The sequence below is a fragment of the Dama dama genome, chromosome 17, assembly GCF_033118175.1.
Source record: "Dama dama isolate Ldn47 chromosome 17, ASM3311817v1, whole genome shotgun sequence".
In the NCBI taxonomy this organism is placed as follows: Eukaryota; Metazoa; Chordata; class Mammalia; order Artiodactyla; family Cervidae; genus Dama; species Dama dama.
This window is the reverse complement of record NC_083697.1, coordinates 32436081-32457138: the sequence shown is the minus strand read 5'-3', so window position 1 is coordinate 32457138 and position 21058 is coordinate 32436081. Positions and strand designations below refer to the sequence as shown.

The 21058-nt window shown below is 42.6% G+C and overlaps 1 protein-coding gene across 2 annotated transcripts in view; it reads right to left on the bottom strand.

The window, feature by feature from the left end:
- Window positions 1-21058, bottom strand: part of TSPAN5 (tetraspanin 5) — a 188788-nt gene that overhangs the window by 46937 nt on the left and 120793 nt on the right. The window contains exon 1 of one of the 2 annotated variants that reach the window (XM_061164363.1): window positions 5551-5651. The exons of the other annotated variant lie outside the window; for it this stretch is intronic. Coding sequence (XP_061020346.1) covers window positions 5551-5559 — 9 coding nt within the window. The 5' untranslated portion in view covers window positions 5560-5651. Of the gene's footprint in view, window positions 1-5550; window positions 5652-21058 lie in introns of those variants that run through there. 2 annotated transcript variants of the gene reach the window in all.

Genomic DNA, 21058 nt, shown 5'->3' with positions numbered 1-21058 from the left:
TAAAAAGTCTGCCACTTGTGATTATACATTGAAGAGAAGGGTTAGCCACTCAGTCGTGTCTGACTCTTGCGACCCCATGGACTGTAGCCTGCCAGGCTCCTCTGTCCATGGGATTCTCTGGGCAAGAGTACTAGAGGGGGTTGCCATTTCCTTCTCCAGGGGATCTTCCCAACCCAGGGATCAAACCCAGGTCTCCTGCATTGCAGGTGGATTCTTTACCATTTGAGCCACCAGGGAAGCTGATGGGGCTGCTCTGCTAAGCAAAAGAGCTGACACAGTGGAGACTGCTTGTGTTCAACTAAACTGGAAATAAAACATAGAGCAACGAGAAAACATTCAACACCATCATGTCCCTTATTTCAGACTCGTCCCTGGACACCAACACCAGACGATCCCAGCAGGATGCCTGAGCAAGACCCAAGATGAGCCGAGAGAGACAGCGACCACCACAAAGGAACTGGGACTGGCCTGGGGTCACCTCCGTAATGGCCGGTCATGCCCTCTATCTTTGTAAAAGATGAAAGATAAAGACTTAGGCAATGGGTCTCAAAGACTAACAGAGACCAACAGACGGGGGCATCAGGAAACTCCAGGTTTCATACTAGTGTGTGAATTTGGTCAAGTCACTGGACAACCATCTCCTTAAGTACAGAAGGAGAATAACAACTCCTGCTCTAGATACACAGGACTGCAGTGACCAACACGAGCGAGGGAAGACGTTTTGAAAGCATATGTGATCCAGATATCGGATATAATTAAATTATCACATTTTGCCCATCTGATAGATTACAGTGAGATACACGCTGTTGCTACGGGCTGTATTGTCGGAACATATGCAGCCCTTAAACAGTGCACAGGAGCTGTTCATGGAATCTGTGCTTATTTGGGGTCTGTTTCCAGCCTAGTTTATGTTGGCAGATCATTTTCTTGAGTTTCTGCACTCCTTATGAATCGATTGGCATTACAAGTGAGTCATTTGTGACAGACTACCTTTTCAAGAGACGTGTAGAGCAGACAGCCTTAGAAGACGGAGACAGTGTTCCCAGAAACACTGCAAAGGCTGCAGCAGGCTTGCGACCCATTATACAAGTTTTGAGTTCCCTAAATTCAGGGCTCCCAGCCTATAACACAGCTCATTATGTGCACAGGTGTCAGCTGGCCTGCTCTGCATCACCCCGTGGAAACTGGGGCTCAGGGAAAGAGTGAAGAATGTTGATACATGGGCTACTAATACTGTGCCCTGTATCTCTGACCCAGGAGTCTGGCGTCTCTGCCAGCATCTATGACACTGAGGTAGGTAACTTGCTAGCTGGTAGGCAGGGTACAATCTCCGCTCCCTCACAGCTCTTGACATTTTGTGGTGCTGTTTTACAGAAGGAGAGCTGGTGTTCCCCTCTCACCCAACAGACTGCTCCCTGGTGTCCATGGCTTGCTCTGCCCTGCCGTGCTGGAAGTCAGCTCGGTCAGAGCTGAGGAGGCAGAGGAGCTATTAACTCAGAGTTATTTCTGGTGTTCTTTTAAAAAAAAGAAGCCTAATACAAATACTCCCTATGCCTGTGTATCTGTGTGTTTTAAATTTTTGTTACGCCTTTTAAGGGCTTCCCAGGAGGCACAGAGGTAAAGAATCCACCTGCAGTGCAGAAGACACAAGAGATGCAGGTTTGATCCCTGGGTCGGGAAGATCCCCTGGAGAAGGAAATGGCAACGCACTCCAGTATTCTTGTCTGGAAAATTCCATGGACAGAGGAGCCTGGTGGGCTACAGCCCAGAGGGTTGCAAAGAGTCAGACATGACTGAGCACATAAAGAACAGAGCATGCTTTTTTTTAAAAAAAAAAGTTTGCTTATTCCATAAAATATCCTTTCTTGGGAATTTCCTGGCAGTCCAGTGGTTAGGACTCAGCACGTCCCCTGCCAGGGCCCTGGGTTCAATCCCTGGTCAGGGAACTAAGATACCAGAAGCCTTGAGGCACAGCAAAAAAAAACAAAACAAAACAAAACAATCAAATACACACATACATATATATCCTTTCTTTTCAGAGAAATATAATGACATTTACACATTTTCCAGGGGGGGAAAGTGACTCCCTTACTGAACAAATTTTTTTTTGCTATAGTCAATGTATAATTCTTTCATTTAAAAATGTTCTCATTTAACTCTAAGTATTAAAAATTCTTCTAAGTAATAACTGCATATTTCAGGTGAATTTTAGTAATCATATGTCTTAGTTAGAAATAATTGTTAAAGAACACCAGGGGGATGTAAGTCCAATTTTCCAGGCATTACAGACAGAATGAGCAGAATGGTGGTGCCTACCCTCTCTGCGCCCATCACCCACTTGCACAGTCTCCTCCCACCCCACTTAGGCAAAACCACTACAGGAAACTATATTCAGAGTATACTGACCTCTTGTTAGAATTCAGAATGTATCAAATGAAATCTTATTGATAACATCAGCAACAAAGGCACCCACGAAGTTGCCTTTGAGACCACTAATTCATATTAAAACAGGACTCGAATTTTCTCCCAGTGGGCCTTTGAAATGCTAAGTTCTAAGAGAAACATGCTATGCCCTAGAAATGCCATGTAGCCTTCTTAATAGCCATCACAGATGTTGTAATTTTGATCCAATTAAATATGCACAAAAAAAGAGTAATAGTAGGTACCTTCATTTCAAGCTCTTTTTACATTTCCATGTACATGTTTTAAATGCCCTTAATGCTTTACTGGATTGACAGCATCTTTCTGATGCTTTACATTTGATCACAATCTAAGACATCTTGAGAGATGAATGTAGAATACATAGAGCACACCCAGGAGATACAGATTCATTGATTATCATGTGAAAGGAGGCCTGGAGGCAATTAGGCCTTTGCTGTGGATGACAAATGAGCCCCACATAAAATGTTCTATACACTGAGGCGTCTTTGATAGGTCCTACTGGCTCAATGACTCACAAAGGATGGGGAGGGAGAACGTCTGAAAACAAAAGGGCAGACTGCCGGCACCATTTAGCTATTTATTCTGTATGTTCAGCTCAGTTTTCCCCCTTTCCAACTTTTCATGAAACCATAAAAAGAAATGGAATGGATTCTTTTCAACCAGGGACATCAGTGCTGCATACTAAGAAGGAAAGTATTGGCTTAACACAGGGCCCATATAAACCACTAAGTATCAACCCAGTCTCTCTAGTTAAGTATTTTTAATAGGGGAAGTGGGTTTTGACAAATCTCTCTTTTATATGTTCTTTTATAGAAGAGTTTATTACACAGACTCTCAGAAATTAATTTACATACAGGACAAGCTGTAGCTGAACCATTCACAGCTTCTGGATGGAAGACTGTGTTCTCAACAGGCACTGCCTTGGAAAGTATCTGTGTATGTGCACTCTGGAATTTTCCTTTTCTGTTGGAATTGTCTGGAACCATTTCAAGATGAACAACAGCGTGAGTGATGTGTGAATAAGCTCTACCTATTTCCTCTGGTTTAAAGATGCCCACAATTTTTTTTTGTTCTCTGAGCCAAAGCTGCAAGACATTAAAATGATTTGAAGACATAAAACAATGTGCTAGAGATCAACATGCTTCTAAAAGGATTTATTAATCCAGATGAATGCAAAAAATGAATATGGAAATAGGAATATTTTTTTAAAGACTATGACCACATTTTCCTCAAGTTAAAAGGGATGGTATGAAGGGACCAGATGAGCCATGAACAGTAACATACTCAAATAAGCATGGCCTTTGATGACAAACCGTGGTTCAAATCTGGGCCCTGGCCAAGATAGATGTGACCCAGGACAAGCTGACAGCTCTCAGTTTTCTCACCCATAAATGGCAGTAGTAACAGCATCCTCACAGGACTCATGTGAGAATATCTGAGTTAAGGTAAGTGTTCTGTGCATAGTACGCACCCAATGAACAAATTATTACTGCAATTAAAAATGTTATGGAAAAAGTCTCTTCCTTAAAGGTCATATAGGCTCACAACAAAAGGCAATGACCACGTCATCTGTGTGTTAAGTCAATCCAGCAGGTTTTTCTTTTTACTGGAACTGAAATGTATATACCGTGGGGGTAAAAGATTACGAGGAAGATTTTAAACCTTCCTTTTTTTTTTTTCTTCCCCCCATTTTTCAAGAAGCCTCTTCTCATTCTCAATATAAGATTTCATTTAAAGCTGGTTAACCAGAGAGGGTCTCCATGGGAAAGTAAACTGCTGACAGTATACATTAGGTTCACACTAATTTATAAAGGTAGCATAATGCTTATGAAAAACAAGCTGGCTGGACGCCCATGGTTTGCCCTTGAGTCTCAGCCAACAAGGAAGTTTCATGCAATGTGATTAGTGAATGAGGAGACCCTGGGTGATTAATTAGTGCTCCACATCAATCCCATCAGACAGGCTTTCAGCCAGTAATGTAAAATAAGCCACCCGATTTTAACTTCCTCATCTCCATACTGACTTCCGTGTGAACATGACTTTGTCAAGCACTATAAATATTGAAGGAAGATTTCCTCCAAATCTCTTTTAAGACAAATCCCGCTTCCTCTGACATACATCTTAGCTCTGATAAATGGCAGACTGGATGGGGAAAAATCAAAATAAGGAAGCTTCTGTGCAAATTCTCTGAGTGCTGAATTTAACTAAGCTCACTTCATAAGTCCCTACAAGTGTCTGATGCTCAAACGAGAAAAACGTGCCTATGAATGAACAGATTTACTATAGAAACCCAAAGGTCCATCACCCTCTTAAAAAACAAAGTTATTATAAAAACTGTGCATCAGTAACTTCTACTAGATGCTTTTTATGCAGTTATCAGCGTGTACTTATCTTTTCACTGCTTCACTGGATATTAAGTAATTTGTTTTTAATCTATAATTCCCTAGATATTTCTGCTGTGTCCATTTCACTGTGGAAAGATGTCACCATGTCTAGATTTGCTGGTTTATATTGCTGCACAGACAGTTCTCTGCTATCTATTACTATTTCAGACAAGCTTCTTAAATTAGATTTAAAAGAGAAAAATAACTTTCCTGAATTAAATCAGTCCCTTTAAATGAGGTCGACCTTTGGGTAGATAATCTGTGTAAACATAAAATGGGTCCTGCATGCCTCTAAATCTCATCATTAGTCAGGATCTCAAAACTGGGCTCCAAACATGAGATAAGGGTGCATGGCTAAGATATAAATATTCTGGTTTATATAACATTTTTTCAAGGTAGATGAAAGGATCTACATAGTATTTATACTATGTATAAATATCCTCAATATAGGATATTTAGAGAACAGTGTATCTACAAATGGAAACATATCTAAAAATGTCTTATGTTATAAAATGCAGGTCTCATAGGCGAAAATCATCATCTATTCCATGCTGCAAAGGCCTCGGGTTTAAAGATACCAGGCTGTGCTTAATCAGAGAAGAGGCTGTTACTGATCTTTGCTCACACACTGCTGGGGCTGATAGGCACCTCAGATCTAGCAAAGTCATGTCAGGAAACAGGAAATTGAGAATCTCCATTTAGAAGCTGGAACCCTGATGCCAACCTGTATCATTCTTTTCCAGAAACACAGGAATCCAAGGCAGTAGTCATGGCAAGACGCTCCTGCTGCTCCCGAGTCCACACCAAGTCCAGTGTTATGGCTTTCAAATGTCAGCAAAGCAGCCAAAAGACTGAAGCAGCCAAGATACCAGGCAATTTCTTAACAAACACCTTGGAGTCTGAACCTCAGAGCAATGGGCAGGACTCCTGCTACACACACAGGCTGATAAATGACCACAGGGACCAAGCATTTGCCATCTAGTCACACAGATAAGTCAATAATTAACCTAAAAACCAATTGCAGTAAATTCCATAAATGAGATTGAGAAAAAAATGGTAAGTTCAGAGAAAGCCACCAGCTGCCAAGGTGAGGGAAGATTTCATGGTGGGGAGGGGGGAGATGGGTATCAAGGGAGGATGAGAATGTCAAGAAATGGAGATGAGTCTTCTCAATTGGTGAGTTTCCAACCAGCAAGTCTGAAAACCTGCTGATATCAGTTTAGCAGGTCAGACCAGCATCTTCTATATGGAACAGAATGTATTTCATGTGGCAAGATGCCAAGCACTGCTTCATGAAACTTTTGTTTCATATGTAAAATGCACTTCATATTGAGGGTCTTCGTCAAAATGTTTGAGAGTTTTATGGAAAATGAAGAGTGAAGTTGTCTATCTGGCTGGAAAATAACAACTTGGTACTGAGGTCACTGTAGGCCAGACTATACAGGGTCTAGAACATACTATCAAAGAATATGGATTTTATATTTTAAAGGCAAAGAGGTCATTATAGGTTTTCAGCTTTTCACCTTTTTTATTTTTAGGTTTCATTAACACGTACTAAGCTTAGTACCTCACACACATGATCTCACTTAATCTCAACAACCCTCCTTTGAAGTGGGTATTATTATCTCCATTTCAGAGGAAGAAAGTGAGAATCAGACAGATTATATAACCAGTCCATAAAATGAAGCCAGGTCTTTTGACTTCAAAGCTCATAATATTTAAAAGGAAACAAAACAAAACTATGAAATGATCAGAGCCAGGCTTTAGGCATATTAATCTTGTACCTTCAAACAGCTAAACTGAATAGACTTTAGACAACCATTATTAGTGGGGTTTCTTTTGATCATTCAGTTTCAGAATTTAAGATCAATTTAAATACACTCCAAATCCTAGGGGAGAAAAAGAATCACACCAAAATCAACAGTTAAAACTGTACTTTCTTAATAACCCTAAAAAGATTTGAGAGAAGGTTCTTATTTCTCAATAGCTACATTAGTATACCTTTTATTTCATTCTGCAGTAATGAAGTTGGTGACTGTTATCACTTGAAAAACTCTTTGAGGAAAATACAAAAATAGGCCTAAATGCAGAAGTCGGCTGAAAGCAGAAATACTGACATAAATAAGTAACTCACTGCGTTCCTCAGACTCTGGCCGTCTATTCTCGCACTCAGATGCTCTATCTGGTCCTCCCTACCCCCGGGGACAACCATGAGGACTAAGGGTGTCATCTGTAAAGAGCACAGAGCTCCGAGGGAAGAAAGGTTGGAGAAAGTCTGGATATCATCATGGCAGTGGGGGCAGAAGCATGCATGCTAAGACCCTGCCAACAGTCAACTTCCTAACACAAAAATGTGAATAAGAACTAACAGTTGATAGAACAACGGTGTGTCTCGTTTAACAGGGGGAAATAAGAAGTGGCTGTATCTGATGAATATAATACGGAAAGCAGGAGTATTGAGTGGCAAAAGACAAAATATGCTTCCCTTTTTCTGCTGAAAACAACACACAAGAATTAAAAAACACACACACACGAATTGAAAAAGCCCTCCACACAGTCAGAATAACCCAGTCGCCCAATGCCCAGAGAAATCAGGACAGTAAAAGTACTCTCCTGTCCAGGATGTGAACTGGACAGAGAACGTGTACTGAGTGTCCAACAGACCAGAAAAGCCAGCTGAACACAGGACTCTGTCCTGCACACTCTCAATGATCTAGCTGATGTTTCTTGACTGAAGTATGGACCCTCTTTAAAAGAAAAAATTTCTCTCAGTGTTGACTTAATCTACTTTTATTAAGATATTCGTTAAGCGTGCAGAATCAGAAAACTGGTATAAAATCCCGAATACATTTGGAAATCAATTCCAAACACTACCAAACTAACAGAACTCAAACTAGCTACAATAATTAAATGTAACAGATGATGTTTTTCGCTGCCACTAAAACACTGATGTAGCATCCTGCCTGGTTCCAGCTTTAATCTGTTCTGGTGTTTTGACTTTCATAAATGTTTACCTAGACAACACTTGTTTATGAAAGAATGTTGAATAAAATAGCAAAAAACCCAGAGGGCAGATTGGGATGATCAGACCTCATATTTAACCCAAAGCCAGCCAATTATTATGATGAGGCATCATGATAACTCCGCAAAGCCCTCCTATTCACTTCAGAGGTAGCGTGTGTGCGCATGTGCTACGTCGCTTCGGTCGAGCCTGACTCTCTCTGACCTATGGACTGAAGCCCGCCAGGCTCCTCTGTCGGTGGGATTCTCCAGGCAAGAATACCAGAGTAGGTTGCCATGCCCTCCTCCAGAGGATCTTCCCAGCCCAGGGTTAAAACCAAGTCTCTTATGCCTCCTGTGTCGGCAGGCAGGTTCTTTATCACTAGCGCCAGCTGGGAAGTCCTTCAGAGGTAGCACTGCAACATTATTGAGATTTGCATTCTTTCAGCTTTACTGAGATACAACTGTACACCTTAAACAGAATTTTTATTCAACAATGATATTTTGATACATTGTGAAATGATTACTATCAAACTCATGAACACAGCCATCACCTCAAGGGTTACCTTTCTGTGTACCTGTATATTAACAACACTTAAGATCTAGTCTCTTAGCAAATTTCATATATACTATAGAGTAAACCCCGGGAGTTAGTGATGGACAGGGAGGCCTGGCGTGCTGCAATTCATGGGGTCGCAAAGAGTCGGACACGACTGAGCGACTGAACTGAACTGATAAGAGTATCACTAACTACAGTCACATTACTGTACATTAGATCTCCAGGACTTATTCACCCTGCATAACTGAAACTTGTACCCTTTACCAACATCTCATTTCCTCCACTCCCTCAAGCCCCCGGCGACCACCACCATTCTACTGCTTTTCAGTTTGACTTTTTCAGATTCCACATATAAATGAGATTATGTATTAACTGGATATCTAATCCAATCACTTCTAGAGTGAGAAACCGGTATTTTTTTTTCATTGTGTATTTACCAGCTACGCTCACTACCAATGAACTACAGTGCAAGGTGCCCAAGCCAGGCTGGTCCTGCCCACCCTCCCCCAGGGCATGGGAGTATGGCGCTGCCAGTTCAGAGTGACCACAGTGCAAACTGCGTCTCATTGATCTTATTCCATCTTTGCAATTACCCCAGGGGAAAATGTACTTTATCTACATTTAACAGGTGAGGAGACAGTTGAATTAAGTGACTCACCCACAGTCACCACGATCAGATTGACAAGGGTGAAGCCAGGATGTGAAACCAGGAAGCCTTCCTTACTCCAGACCCCGAGCTCTAAACCGCAGATGCTTCTTGACCACGGCGATTGCCACGTGGCCCCCATTCACACACTGAGAATACACACAGAGGCAGGTGCAGCCCTTGCCTCCAAGCATTATCTTATAATGTGGTTGAGCACGTGATTCAGAAGATGCTAACATCTTTAACTGTCCACTAGATAGCTTCATTTGGTGGTTCTGCATTCAACCAAGACAGCTGTGCCCTCGAAGACCAGAGACTTTCCCTGCAAACTGGTAGGGTCTATTTTAGGATTTGAAATGATTACATCTGATGAGTAAGAAACTGCCAGATGTGGGAGCAAGTATAAAAATCATATGCCCGGAAGGGAGGAGCCAAGATGGCGGAGGAGTAGGACGGGGAGACCACTTTCTCTCCTACAAATTCATCAAAAGAATAACTGAACGCAGAGCAAACTTAGCAAAACAACTTCTGATCGCTAGCTGAGGTCATCAGGCGCCCAGAAAAGCAGCCCATTGTCTTCGAAAGGAGGTAGGACAAAATATAAAAGATAAAAAGTGAGACAAAAGAGCTAAGGACGGAGTTCCGTCCCGGGAGCTCTTAGGCGGCATTGCTTGGGGTAGGGTCCGGGCCTGAGTGCCCTGAGGACAATCGGAGGGAGCTTCTGTGAGTTGCCAACGTGAACTGTGGGAGACCAAAGGAGAGAGAGTAAATTAGCCGGCCCGAACACACTGCCGGCCGTTCGCAGAACAAAGAGACCGAGAGGGTCCAGAGAGGAGCTCGCAGGCTGCGGACCGGCCCAGCTCCGCCGGAGGCAGGAGGCAGGGGGGAGGGGAAGGTCACGGCGAGACACAGGGCGCAGGCACCCGACCGGCGCGGGCGGGACTGGGGCTGGGGACGCGGAGGGCAGAAGGCGCGCGCACCCGACTGGCGCCAGCGGAAACTGAGACTGGGTCCGCGGAAGGGCGGGGGCGCGCCACACCTGGGGAGAGTGCGCCCACCGAGCCCCTGGCTGCCTGGACCGCTCTGACGGGGAAGGCACAGAGAGCAGGCGCAGCTTCTCCTTCCGCGCTTTTGTGGAACACCCGAGGGCTGGAACCTCGCGCAGCGCGGTGCGCGCTCCATATAGAACAGCCAGGAGCCTGAGCAGCGCAGAGGAGAGAGCAGCGTCAGCCCCTCCTGGCAGCCCCAGCCCATCCCCGCGGCGCAAGCCCCGCGGCGCAAACCCCTCCCCGCAGAGCGACGGAACTAGCTACCTGAATAAGAGTCCACCTCCGCCCGCCTGTGTCAGGGCGGAAATGAGGCTCTGAAGAGACCGGCAAACAGAAGCCAAATAAACAAAGGGAACCGCTTCAGAAGGGACTGGTGCAACAGATTAAAATCCCTCTAGGAAACATTGTCTACACCAGAGGAGCCTGTAGATATCGAGGAGCGTAAGCCGGAACAAGGAGCTATCTGAAACTGAGCCGAACCCACACTGACCGCAACAGCTCCAGAGAAACTCCTAGATATAATTTTACTTTTTTCTCTTTTTTTTTATTTTTTTTTTTCTTTTTTTCTTTTTTCTTTTTTCTCTTTTATTTTCCTTTAAAATCCCCTATTACTCCCCCATTACTCCTTAACTTTCATTTCCGTAGATTTTTACGATTTTTTAATTAGGGGGAAAAAAAAAATTTTTTTTTTCCTTTTTTTTTTTTTTTTTCTTTTTCTTTCTTTTTTTTTTTCTTTTTTTTCTTTCCTATTTCTCTTCTATTTTCTATTTTTCTTTTTCTCTTATTTCTTTTAAAATCCTCTAGTACTCCTCTACTACTCCTTAATTTTCATTTTCAATACACTATAACCTTACAAAAAAAAAAAAAAGAAGAGAAGCCCTATTTTTAAACCGAAGATTATTCTCTCCCAATCTTGACTCTCTGTTTTCTACCTCAGAACACCTCTATTTCCTCCTTTCCCCTTCTCTTCCCAATCCAATTCTGTGAATCTTTGTAGGTGACTGGGCTACGGAGAACACTTTGGGAACAGACAGCTGTGTAGATCTGTCTCTCTCCTCTTGAGTCCCCCTTTTTCTCCTCCTGTTCATCTCTATCTCCCTCCTCCCTCTCCTCTTCTTCATGTGACTCTGTGAACCTCTCTGGGTGTCCCTAACGGGGGAGAATCTTTTAGCCAATAACCTAGAAGTTTTCTTATCAGGGCTGCATAGTTGGAGAAGTCCTGAGACTACAGGAAGAATAAAACTGAAATCCAGAGGCAGGAGACTTCAGCCCATAACCTGAGAACACCAGAAAACTCCTGACTACAAGGAACTTTAAGTAATAAGTGACTGTCCAAAAGCCTCCATACCTACACTGAAACCAACCACCACACAAGAGCCAATAAGTTTTAGAGCAAGACATACCACGCAAATTCTCCAGCAACGCAGGAACATAGCCCTGAACATCAACATACAGGCTGCCCAAGGTCACACCTAACACATAGACCCATCTCAAAACTCATTACTGGGCACTCCATTGCTCTCCAAAGAGTAGAAATCAAGTTCCACGCACCAGAACACTGATGCAAGCTTCCCTAACCAGGAAACCTTGACAAGCCAATCGTCTAACCCCACCCACTGGGTTAATCCTCCACAACAAAGAGGAACCACAGACCTCCAGAATACAGAAAGCCCACTCCAGATACAACAATCTAAACAAGATGAAAAGGCAAAGAAATACCCAACAGGTAAAGGAACATGAAAAATGCCCACCAAGTCAAACAAAAGAGGAGGAGATAGGGAATCTACCTGAAAAAGAATTTAGAATAATGATAATAAAAATGATCCAAAATCTTGAAAACAAAATGGAATTACAGATAAATAGCCTGGAAACAAAGATTGAAAAGATTCAAGAACTGTTTAATAAAGACCTAGAAGAAATAAAAAAGAGTCAATTACAAATGAATAATGCAATGAATGAGATCAAAAACACTTTGGAGGGAACCAAGAGTAGAATAACGGAGGCAGAAGATAGGATAAGTGAGGTAGAAGATAAAATGGTGGAAATAAATGAAGCAGAGAGAAAACAAGAAAAAAGGATCAAAAGAAATGAGGACAACCTCAGGGACCTCTGGGACACTGTGAAACGCCCCAACATTCGAATCATAGGAGTTCCAGAAGAAGAAGACAAAAAGAAGGGCCATGAGAAAATACTCGAGGAGATAATAGCTGAAAACTTCCCTAAAATGGGGAAGGAAATAGCCACCCAAATCCAAGAAACCCAGAGAGTCCCAAACAGGATAAACCCAAGGCGAAACACCCCAAGACACATATTAATCAAATTAACAAAGATCAAACACAAAGAACAAATATTAAAAGCAGCAAGGGAAAAACAACAAATAACACACAAAGGGATTCCCATAAGGATAACAGCTGATCTATCAATAGAAACCCTCCAGGCCAGAAGGGAATGGCAGGACATACTGAAAGTAATGAAAGAGAATAACTTACAACCTAGATTACTGTATCCAGCAAGGATCTCATTCAGATATGAAGGAGAATTCAAAAGCTTTACAGATAAGCAAAAGCTGAGAGAATTCAGCACCACCAAACCAGCTCTTCAACAAATGCTAAAGGATCTTCTCTAGACAGGAAATGCAGAAAGGTTTTATAAATGTGAACCTAAAACAACAAAGTAAATGGCAACGGGACCACACCTATCAATAATTACCCTAAATGTAAATGGGTTGAATGCCCCAACCAAAAGACAAAGATTGGCTGAATGGATACAAAAACAAGACCCCTATATATGCTGTCTACAAGAGACCCACCTCAAAACAAGAGACACATACAGACTAAAAGTGAAGGGCTGGAAAAAAATATTTCATGCAAACGGAGACCAAAAGAAAGCAGGAGTCGCAATACTCATATCAGATAAAATAGACTTTCAAATAAAGGAAGTGAAAAGAGACAAAGAAGGACACTACATAATGATCAAAGGATCAATCAAAAAAGAAGATATAACAATTATAAATATATATGCACCCAACATAGGAGCACCGCAATATGTACGGCAAACGCTAACAAGTATGAAAGAGGAAATTAATAGTAACACAATAATAGTGGGAGACTTTAATACCCCACTCACAACTATGGATAGATCAACTAAACAGAAAATTAACAAGGAAACACAAACCTTAAATGACACAATGGACCAGCTAGACCTAATTGATATCTATAGGACATTTCACCCCAAAACAATCAACTTCACCTTTTTCTCAAGTGCACACGGAACATTCTCCAGAATAGATCACATCCTGGGCCATAAATCTGGTCTTGGAAAATTCAAAAAAATTGAAATCATTCCAGTCATCTTTTCTGACCACAGTGCAGTAAGATTAGATCTCAATTACAGGGAAAAAATTGTTAAAACTTCAAACATATGGAGGCTAAATAACACGCTTCTGAATAACCAACAAATCATAGAAGAAATCAAAAAAGAAATCAAAATATGTATAGAAATGAATGAAAATGAAAACACAACAACCCAAAACCTATGGGACACTGTAAAAGCAGTGCTAAGGGGAAGGTTCATAGCATTACAGGCTTACATCAAGAAACAGGAAAAAAACCAATTAAATAACCTGACTCTACACCTAAAGCAATTAGAGAAGGAAGAAATGAAGAACCCCAGAGTTAGCAGAAGGAAAGAAATCTTAAAAATCAGGGCAGAAATAAATGCAAAAGAAACTAAAGAGACCATAGCAAAAATCAACAAAGCTAAAAGCTGGTTTTTTGAAAAAATAAACAAAATTGACAAACCATTAGCAAGACTCATTAAGAAACAAAGAGAGAAGAACCAAATTAACAAAATTAGAAATGAAAATGGAGAGATCACAACAGACAACACTGAAATACAAAGGATCATAAGAGACTACTACCAGCAGCTCTATGCCAATAAAATGGACAACTTGGATGAAATGGACAAATTCTTAGAAAAGTATAACTTTCCAAAACTGAACCAGGAAGAAATAGAAGATCTTAACAGACCCATCACAAGCAAGGAAATCGAAACTGTCATCAAAAATCTTCCAGCAAACAAAAGCCCAGGACCAGATGGCTTCACAGCCGAATTCTACCAAAAATTTAGAGAAGAGCTAACACCTATCTTACTCAAACTCTTCCAGAAAATTGCAGAAGAAGGTAAGCTTCCAAACTCATTCTATGAGGCCACCATCACCCTAATTCCAAAACCAGACAAAGATGCCACAAAAAAAGAAAACTACAGGCCAATATCACTGATGAACATAGATGCAAAAATCCTTAACAAAATTCTAGCAAACAGAATCCAACAACATATTAAAAAAATCATACACCATGACCAAGTGGGCTTTATCCCAGGAATGCAAGGATTCTTTAATATCCGCAAATCAATCAATGTAATACACCACATTAACAAATTGAAAGATAAAAACCATATGATTATCTCAATAGATGCAGAGAAAGCCTTTGACAAAATTCAACACTCATTTATGATTAAAACTCTCCAAAAAGCAGGAATAGAAGGAACATACCTCAACATAATAAAAGCTATATATGACAAACCCACAGCAAGCATCACCCTCAATGGTGAAAAATTGAAGGCATTTCCCCTGAAATCAGGAACAAGACAAGGGTGCCCACTCTCACCACTACTATTCAACATAGTGTTGGAAGTGCTGGCCACAGCAATCAGAGCAGAAAAAGAAGTAAAAGGAATCCAGATAGGAAAAGAAGAGGTAAAACTCTCACTGTTTGCAGATGACATGATCCTCTACATAGAAAACCCTAAAGATTCTACCAGAAAATTACTAGAGCTAATCAATGAATATAGTAAAGTTGCAGGATATAAAATTAACACACAGAAATCCCTTGCATTCCTATATACTAACAATGAAAAAACAGAAAGAGAAATTAAGGAAACAATACCATTCACCATTGCAACAAAAAGAATAAAATACTTAGGAGTATATCTACCTAAAGAAGCAAAGGACCTATACATAGAAAACTATAAAACACTGATGAAAGAAATCAAAGAGGACACAAACAGATGGAGAAACATACCGTGTTCATGGATTGGAAGAATTAATATTGTCAAAATGGCTATTCTACCCAAAGCAGTCTATAGATTCAATGCAATCCCTATCAAGCTACCAACGGTATTTTTCACAGAACTAGACCAAAGAATTTCACAATTTGTATGGAAATACAAAAAACCTCGAATAGCCAAAGTAATCTTGAGAAAGAAGAATGGAGCTGGAGGAATCAACCTGCCTGACTTCAGACTCTACTACAAAGCCACAGTCATCAAGACAGTATGGTACTGGCACAAAGACAGAAATATAGATCAATGGAACAGAATAGAAAGCCCAGAGATAAATCCACGAACCTATGGACACCTTATCTTTGACAAAGGAGGCAAGGATATACAATGGAAAAAAGACAACCTCTTTAACAAGTGGTGCTGGGAAAACTGGTCAACCACTTGTAAAAGAATGAAACTAGAACACTTTCTAACACCATACACAAAAATAAACTCAAAATGGATTAAAGATCTAAATGTAAGACCAGAAACTATAAAACTCCTAGAGGAGAACATAGGCAAAACACTCTCCGACATAAATCACAGCAAGATCCTCTATGACCCACCTCCCAGAATATTGGAAATAAAAGCAAAACTAAACAAATGGGACCTAATGAAACTTAAAAGCTTTTGCACTACAAAGGAAACTATAAGTAAGGTGAAAAGACAGCCCTCAGATTGGGAGAAAATAATAGCAAATGAAGAAACAGACAAAGGATTAATCTCAAAAATATACAAGCAACTCCTGCAGCTCAATTCCAGAAAAATAAATGACCCAATCAAAAAATGGGCCAAAGAACTAAACAGACATTTCTCCAAAGAAGACATACAGATGGCTAACAAACACATGAAAAGATGCTCAACATCACTCATTATTAGAGAAATGCAAATCAAAACCACAATGAGGTACCATTACACGCCAGTCAGGATGGCTGCTATCCAAAAGTCTACAAGCAATAAATGCTGGAGAGGGTGTGGAGAAAAGGGAACCCTCTTACACTGTTGGTGGGAATGCAAACTAGTACAGCCGCTATGGAAAACAGTGTGGAGATTTCTTAAAAAACTGGAAATAGAACTGCCATATGACCCAGCAATCCCACTTCTGGGCATACACACTGAGGAAACCAGATCTGAAAGAGACACGTGCACCCCAATGTTCATCGCAGCACTGTTTATAATAGCCAGGACATGGAAGCAACCTAGATGCCCATCAGCAGATGAATGGATAAGGAAGCTGTGGTACATATACACCATGGAATATTACTCAGCCGTTAAAAAGAATTCATTTGAACCAGTCCTAAGGAGATGGATGAAGCTGGAGCCCATTATACAGAGTGAAGTAAGCCAGAAAGATAAAGAACATTATAGCATACTGACACATGTATATGGAATTTAGAAAGGTGATAACGATAACCCTATATGCAGAACAGAAAAAGAGACACAGAAATACAGAACAGACTTTTGAACTCTCTGGGAGAATGTGAGGGTGGGATATTTCAAAAGAACAGCATGTATACTAACTATGGTGAAACAGATCACCAGCCCAGGTGGGATGCATGAGACAAGTGCTCGGGCCTGGTGCACTGGGAAGACCCAGAGGAATTGGGTGGAGAGGGAGGTGGGAGGGGGGATCGGGATTGGGAATACATGTAAATCCATGGCTGATTCATATCAATGTATGACAAAACCCACTGGAAAAAAAAATAATAATAAAGTAGTGTCAAAGCTAAAAAAAATAAAAAAATAAAAAAAAAAATAAAAAAAATAAAAAAAAAAAAAAAAAAAAAAAAAAAAAATCATATGCCCGTTATAAATAGAAACAAGAGCTAACATTTACTTGAATCCCTGAAATGGCCCTGGTACAGGTGAGCACTTTCTCTGTATGATCCCACTGACATTTCACAACAACCTCCTGAGATGAACAGCAATACCACCTTCACTGTGCAAGTGTAGAACCTGAAGGCATAAGTGACCTGGCCGGGAGCCGGGAGCCAGGCATCCCACTCGAGGCTGAACCCCATCTACATGACCGCTGGAGAAGAACTGGGACTTCTGCAACCAGCCTCCCCTGGAACCTGCCTGTCCTGTTTGGTCCTGTGTGTCAGAAGAACACAGATTTATGATCATTCACAACGTTCTGGCTTTGAGTCCAAACACTAGTAGGACCCCAAGGAGTGGCGCAATTAAAGATAAAGAGTCTGAGAATGTTCCAGCAAAGGGGTCCACACTGCTGTGGAAGCAGAAAGCTCAGCTTTGGACAGAAAACTAGAGCATGGTTGGGTCCTCCAGTCTCTCGCATTGACTGCCGGCTGGGAAAAGGACTGCTGAAGACTGCCGCCAGCCCCAGGCCCCGTGCTCGGGTTCACCCAGCCATCCCCTCACTCCTTAGGCAGACGCGGATGTGTGCTGCCAGAGGCTGATGAGGCCACTGAGACCCGGACAGAAGACAGGCCCCAGGCAGACAGAGCTCATAAGCACAGCCCATGACACCCCAGATGCCCGGGATGGAAGTCCCTCTGACTCTTCAGACACAGTGACGACAGCTTCCTCGTGCTGATCACCAGCATGTGCCAGGAACTACGGACCATATAGTAAGAATTCTCACCACCCCGTGAAGTAAACAGTGCTAGCCTCCACCCACCACACAGCCGAGGAGACTGAAGTTCAGAAGGCAGACAGCCTCAGGAAGCAGCTTAAGGCCAGGGCCCCCTAAGCTCAGAGCCATTCCCACTTTCCCAGCTGCCTGCTCCTCTCTACCCATGCCCCACTACAGGAGGTTGGACCTAGGGAGAAAGAAAGGGGAGTCAATCTGAGGAAGAGATACTGGGAGCCAACAAAGCGTGCAGTCCTTTCACTTATAGTAAACTAAAGACGGTCTTGGGCTTCCCAGGTGGCACTAGTGGTAAAGAACCCGCCTGCCAAAGCAGGAGACATGATATGCGCAGTCGATCCCTGGGTCAGGAAAATCCCCTGGAGAAGGAAATGGCACCCCACTCCAGTACTCTTGCCTAGAGAATTCCACAGACAGACGAGCCTGGTGGGCTACAGTCCACAGGGTTGCAAAGAGTCAGACACGACTGAAGTGATTTGGCACAGCACAGAGGGGTTATCAGATTCACACAGGACGACACGTTTATATTTCTAACCAGGATTACTAAACCCTCACTACGTACTAGCAATGACCCTAGTGCCTCCCAACACAAGACCTAATTCAATCCTCGCCGTGACTCCATTGGGCAGGTGCCCCATTTTACAGACAAGGACACTAAGGTGCAAATGAGGTTATGTAACTGATTTTAGATCTTTCTGCTGCCAAACCCTGCGTTCCCCACAAAGTCCTCGTCACCCACCCAGGGTTCGCCAATGAACGAGCCAACATTCTGGTCTGCAACACAGCCTCTCCCTGCCAGGAGTCTGTGAGGACCCCACACACGACAAGCCCTGCCGTGGCTCCCATCTGCAGCCACGTTCCTCGGCATCCTGTCACTGGGCCCGGCTCCATCTTCCCTGTGGCTCTGTTATTACGCGCAGCACTGCTCCCGAGGGAGAGGTGTCAGGGTCTACCTTCTCGCATGCTCCAGGCAGAGCTGGCTGGATTCCAGCTGACTGCAGGACAAGACGGGTGTGTGGCCGCCTGCAAGGGGCTCAGCTCGACGCCTGACAGAGAATCTTCTAAAGCATAAGCAGCAACAGGAGCAAACGTGCGCATGGGAAGTCTCGGGTTCCTCGGACTCTCTGAAGGGGACCACATCTGGATCCATCAAGGGACCCACAGAGCTCCAGACCTGAAACAGAGGATGTGTAAAGGGCTCCAGAGCCAACTGCTGGTCATGAAGTGGCTCCATTTTCAAAACAATGCCTGTGGGCACTTCACCTCCCAGGGTCCAGCCAAAAAGCAGTGGCTGTCCTGCCTGCTGTCCACCCAGGGCCACCAACAGGTCTGGCCTGGGAGGAAGAAACCCAGGAGTCGCCTCTGGCTGAGGCATACAGCGTGGGGAGGTCACACCAGTTTGCTGTTTTAGTCCTAGCCTGCCAAAGGGTCCCCACATGGGCGGGGAGGGAGCCACGGACCACTGTGCTGATCAGAGGCCGGGTCTGGGCTTCTCCCTACCCCCCAGCCTCTAGGACTCACAGCTATATGACAAGTGTAACACGCAACCCAGAGCAGCAGACAAGCAGTCCTAGACTCTAGGTTCAAGCCACCCTGGGGAAACGAACACAGTTTCCCTGCTGTTACTTTTTCCGCACACAATACCATTCAGTGAAGTATTAGCTTCTCTTGAACGCATAACCTAGGAATTCCTTCAAAATTCATATTTTGTTACACTCGTATCAGTTTATTTTGAAATTTTTATCAACATGTCCTATGACTGCCTATGCAGGTATTTATTCAAATTTATTCCATTGAGCTATTTGCTCTGTGCCAATTTTTACTTGCAAATTTCCTTTGACTATAAAAGAATTCATTTAAATGTATTCGATGTTACAGTTTGCTTTTGTAATACCATGATTCACCAAAATACTATACAGGTATGTGCTTTTCTTTTTAATGCTCTGCATGTGTGATTTTAAAATGTCACACATCTATAAGCGTGTACTACCTACTGTGTACCCGTGAGCTTCCTCTATTATCTATGTGACTTAATAGCTGGAGGAAGGGGTTACAGAACATTATTGCTCATCCAGATGTTACAATTTTCTATTAAATCTCAGTACACTGTTTTTCATAAACAAAATTCTTTCCCCCCAAAAAACTTTTAAGTCACTTTCTATACATTTATGACTGAAGTGCCTACATATTTTTCTTCAAATAATTATTTGCAAAAATTGGAATATCTCTTACAAGTCTCTGCTTCTTATACTGCATCCAAAATAGGAGAGTGAAGGGGTCTAGGGGCCAAGACTCTCTCAACATTTCAGCCTAGACAGAATCCTAAAGTCCTCATCCCATCTCAGAGGCAGCAGGACTCTTCAGTTTCCCAAGACACGCACGACCTCAGGATCCAGGCTTGTCCAGATCCTTCCATTCATGCCAGTCCCATCAGTCCCCTCTCCCCAGACTACAGACAGCTCAATACTGCAGACTCAGAACAAAATCAGCAGATGTCTCAAGGATGGGAGTGCCCTAAACAGTTCACTGGTGCATGCAGCCCTCTGCATTGTGTTTCCTTCCGATGTTCTTTTCCCCAATGATCTTTTCTATTTTGTAATACCCTTAGGGGAATAGAAAGAACAGTGAGTTAAAAACATATGTAATTTATTCTAACAAAATTTTAATTGACAAACAGTAGTAGGCAGCCTCATGGTGGCATCCAGTGATCCCCACCACCTGGTATTCACAGGCTCAGCTAGTCCATCCTACGACACTATACCTGGGTTGGTTATGTGACTGACAGAATCCAACACAGGTCATGGGATGCCATTTCTAAGACAAGCTTATAAAAGATTCTGGCTTCTATCTTGGCCACTCCCCAGTGCAAGCTGTCTTTCTCTCAGATCAACTTGGTGCAGAGAGGAGTCAACACCGTGAGCAGCCCAAGGGAGAGGCCGGTGTGGCAAGAACTGAAGCCTCCTGCCAGCACACACGTGACTCAGTGTGAAAACAGCCGCACCAGCCCTAGTCAAACCTCCAGATGACTGCGGCTTCAACTCACAGCATGACTGCAACTCCACGAGAGAACTAAGCCCCTGACTTAGTTCCAGCTAAGCCACTCCCAGAATCCTGACTCTCCAATAATATGAAACAATAAGAGTTAGTCACTCTAAGCTGCTGAGCTTTGGGTAATTTGTTATATAGCAAAAGATAACCAGTATGCATAGGTTTTCATATTCTTCCTTGAGCTTTCTTTGATTCTCCAAGTTTCCATGCTAAACATGA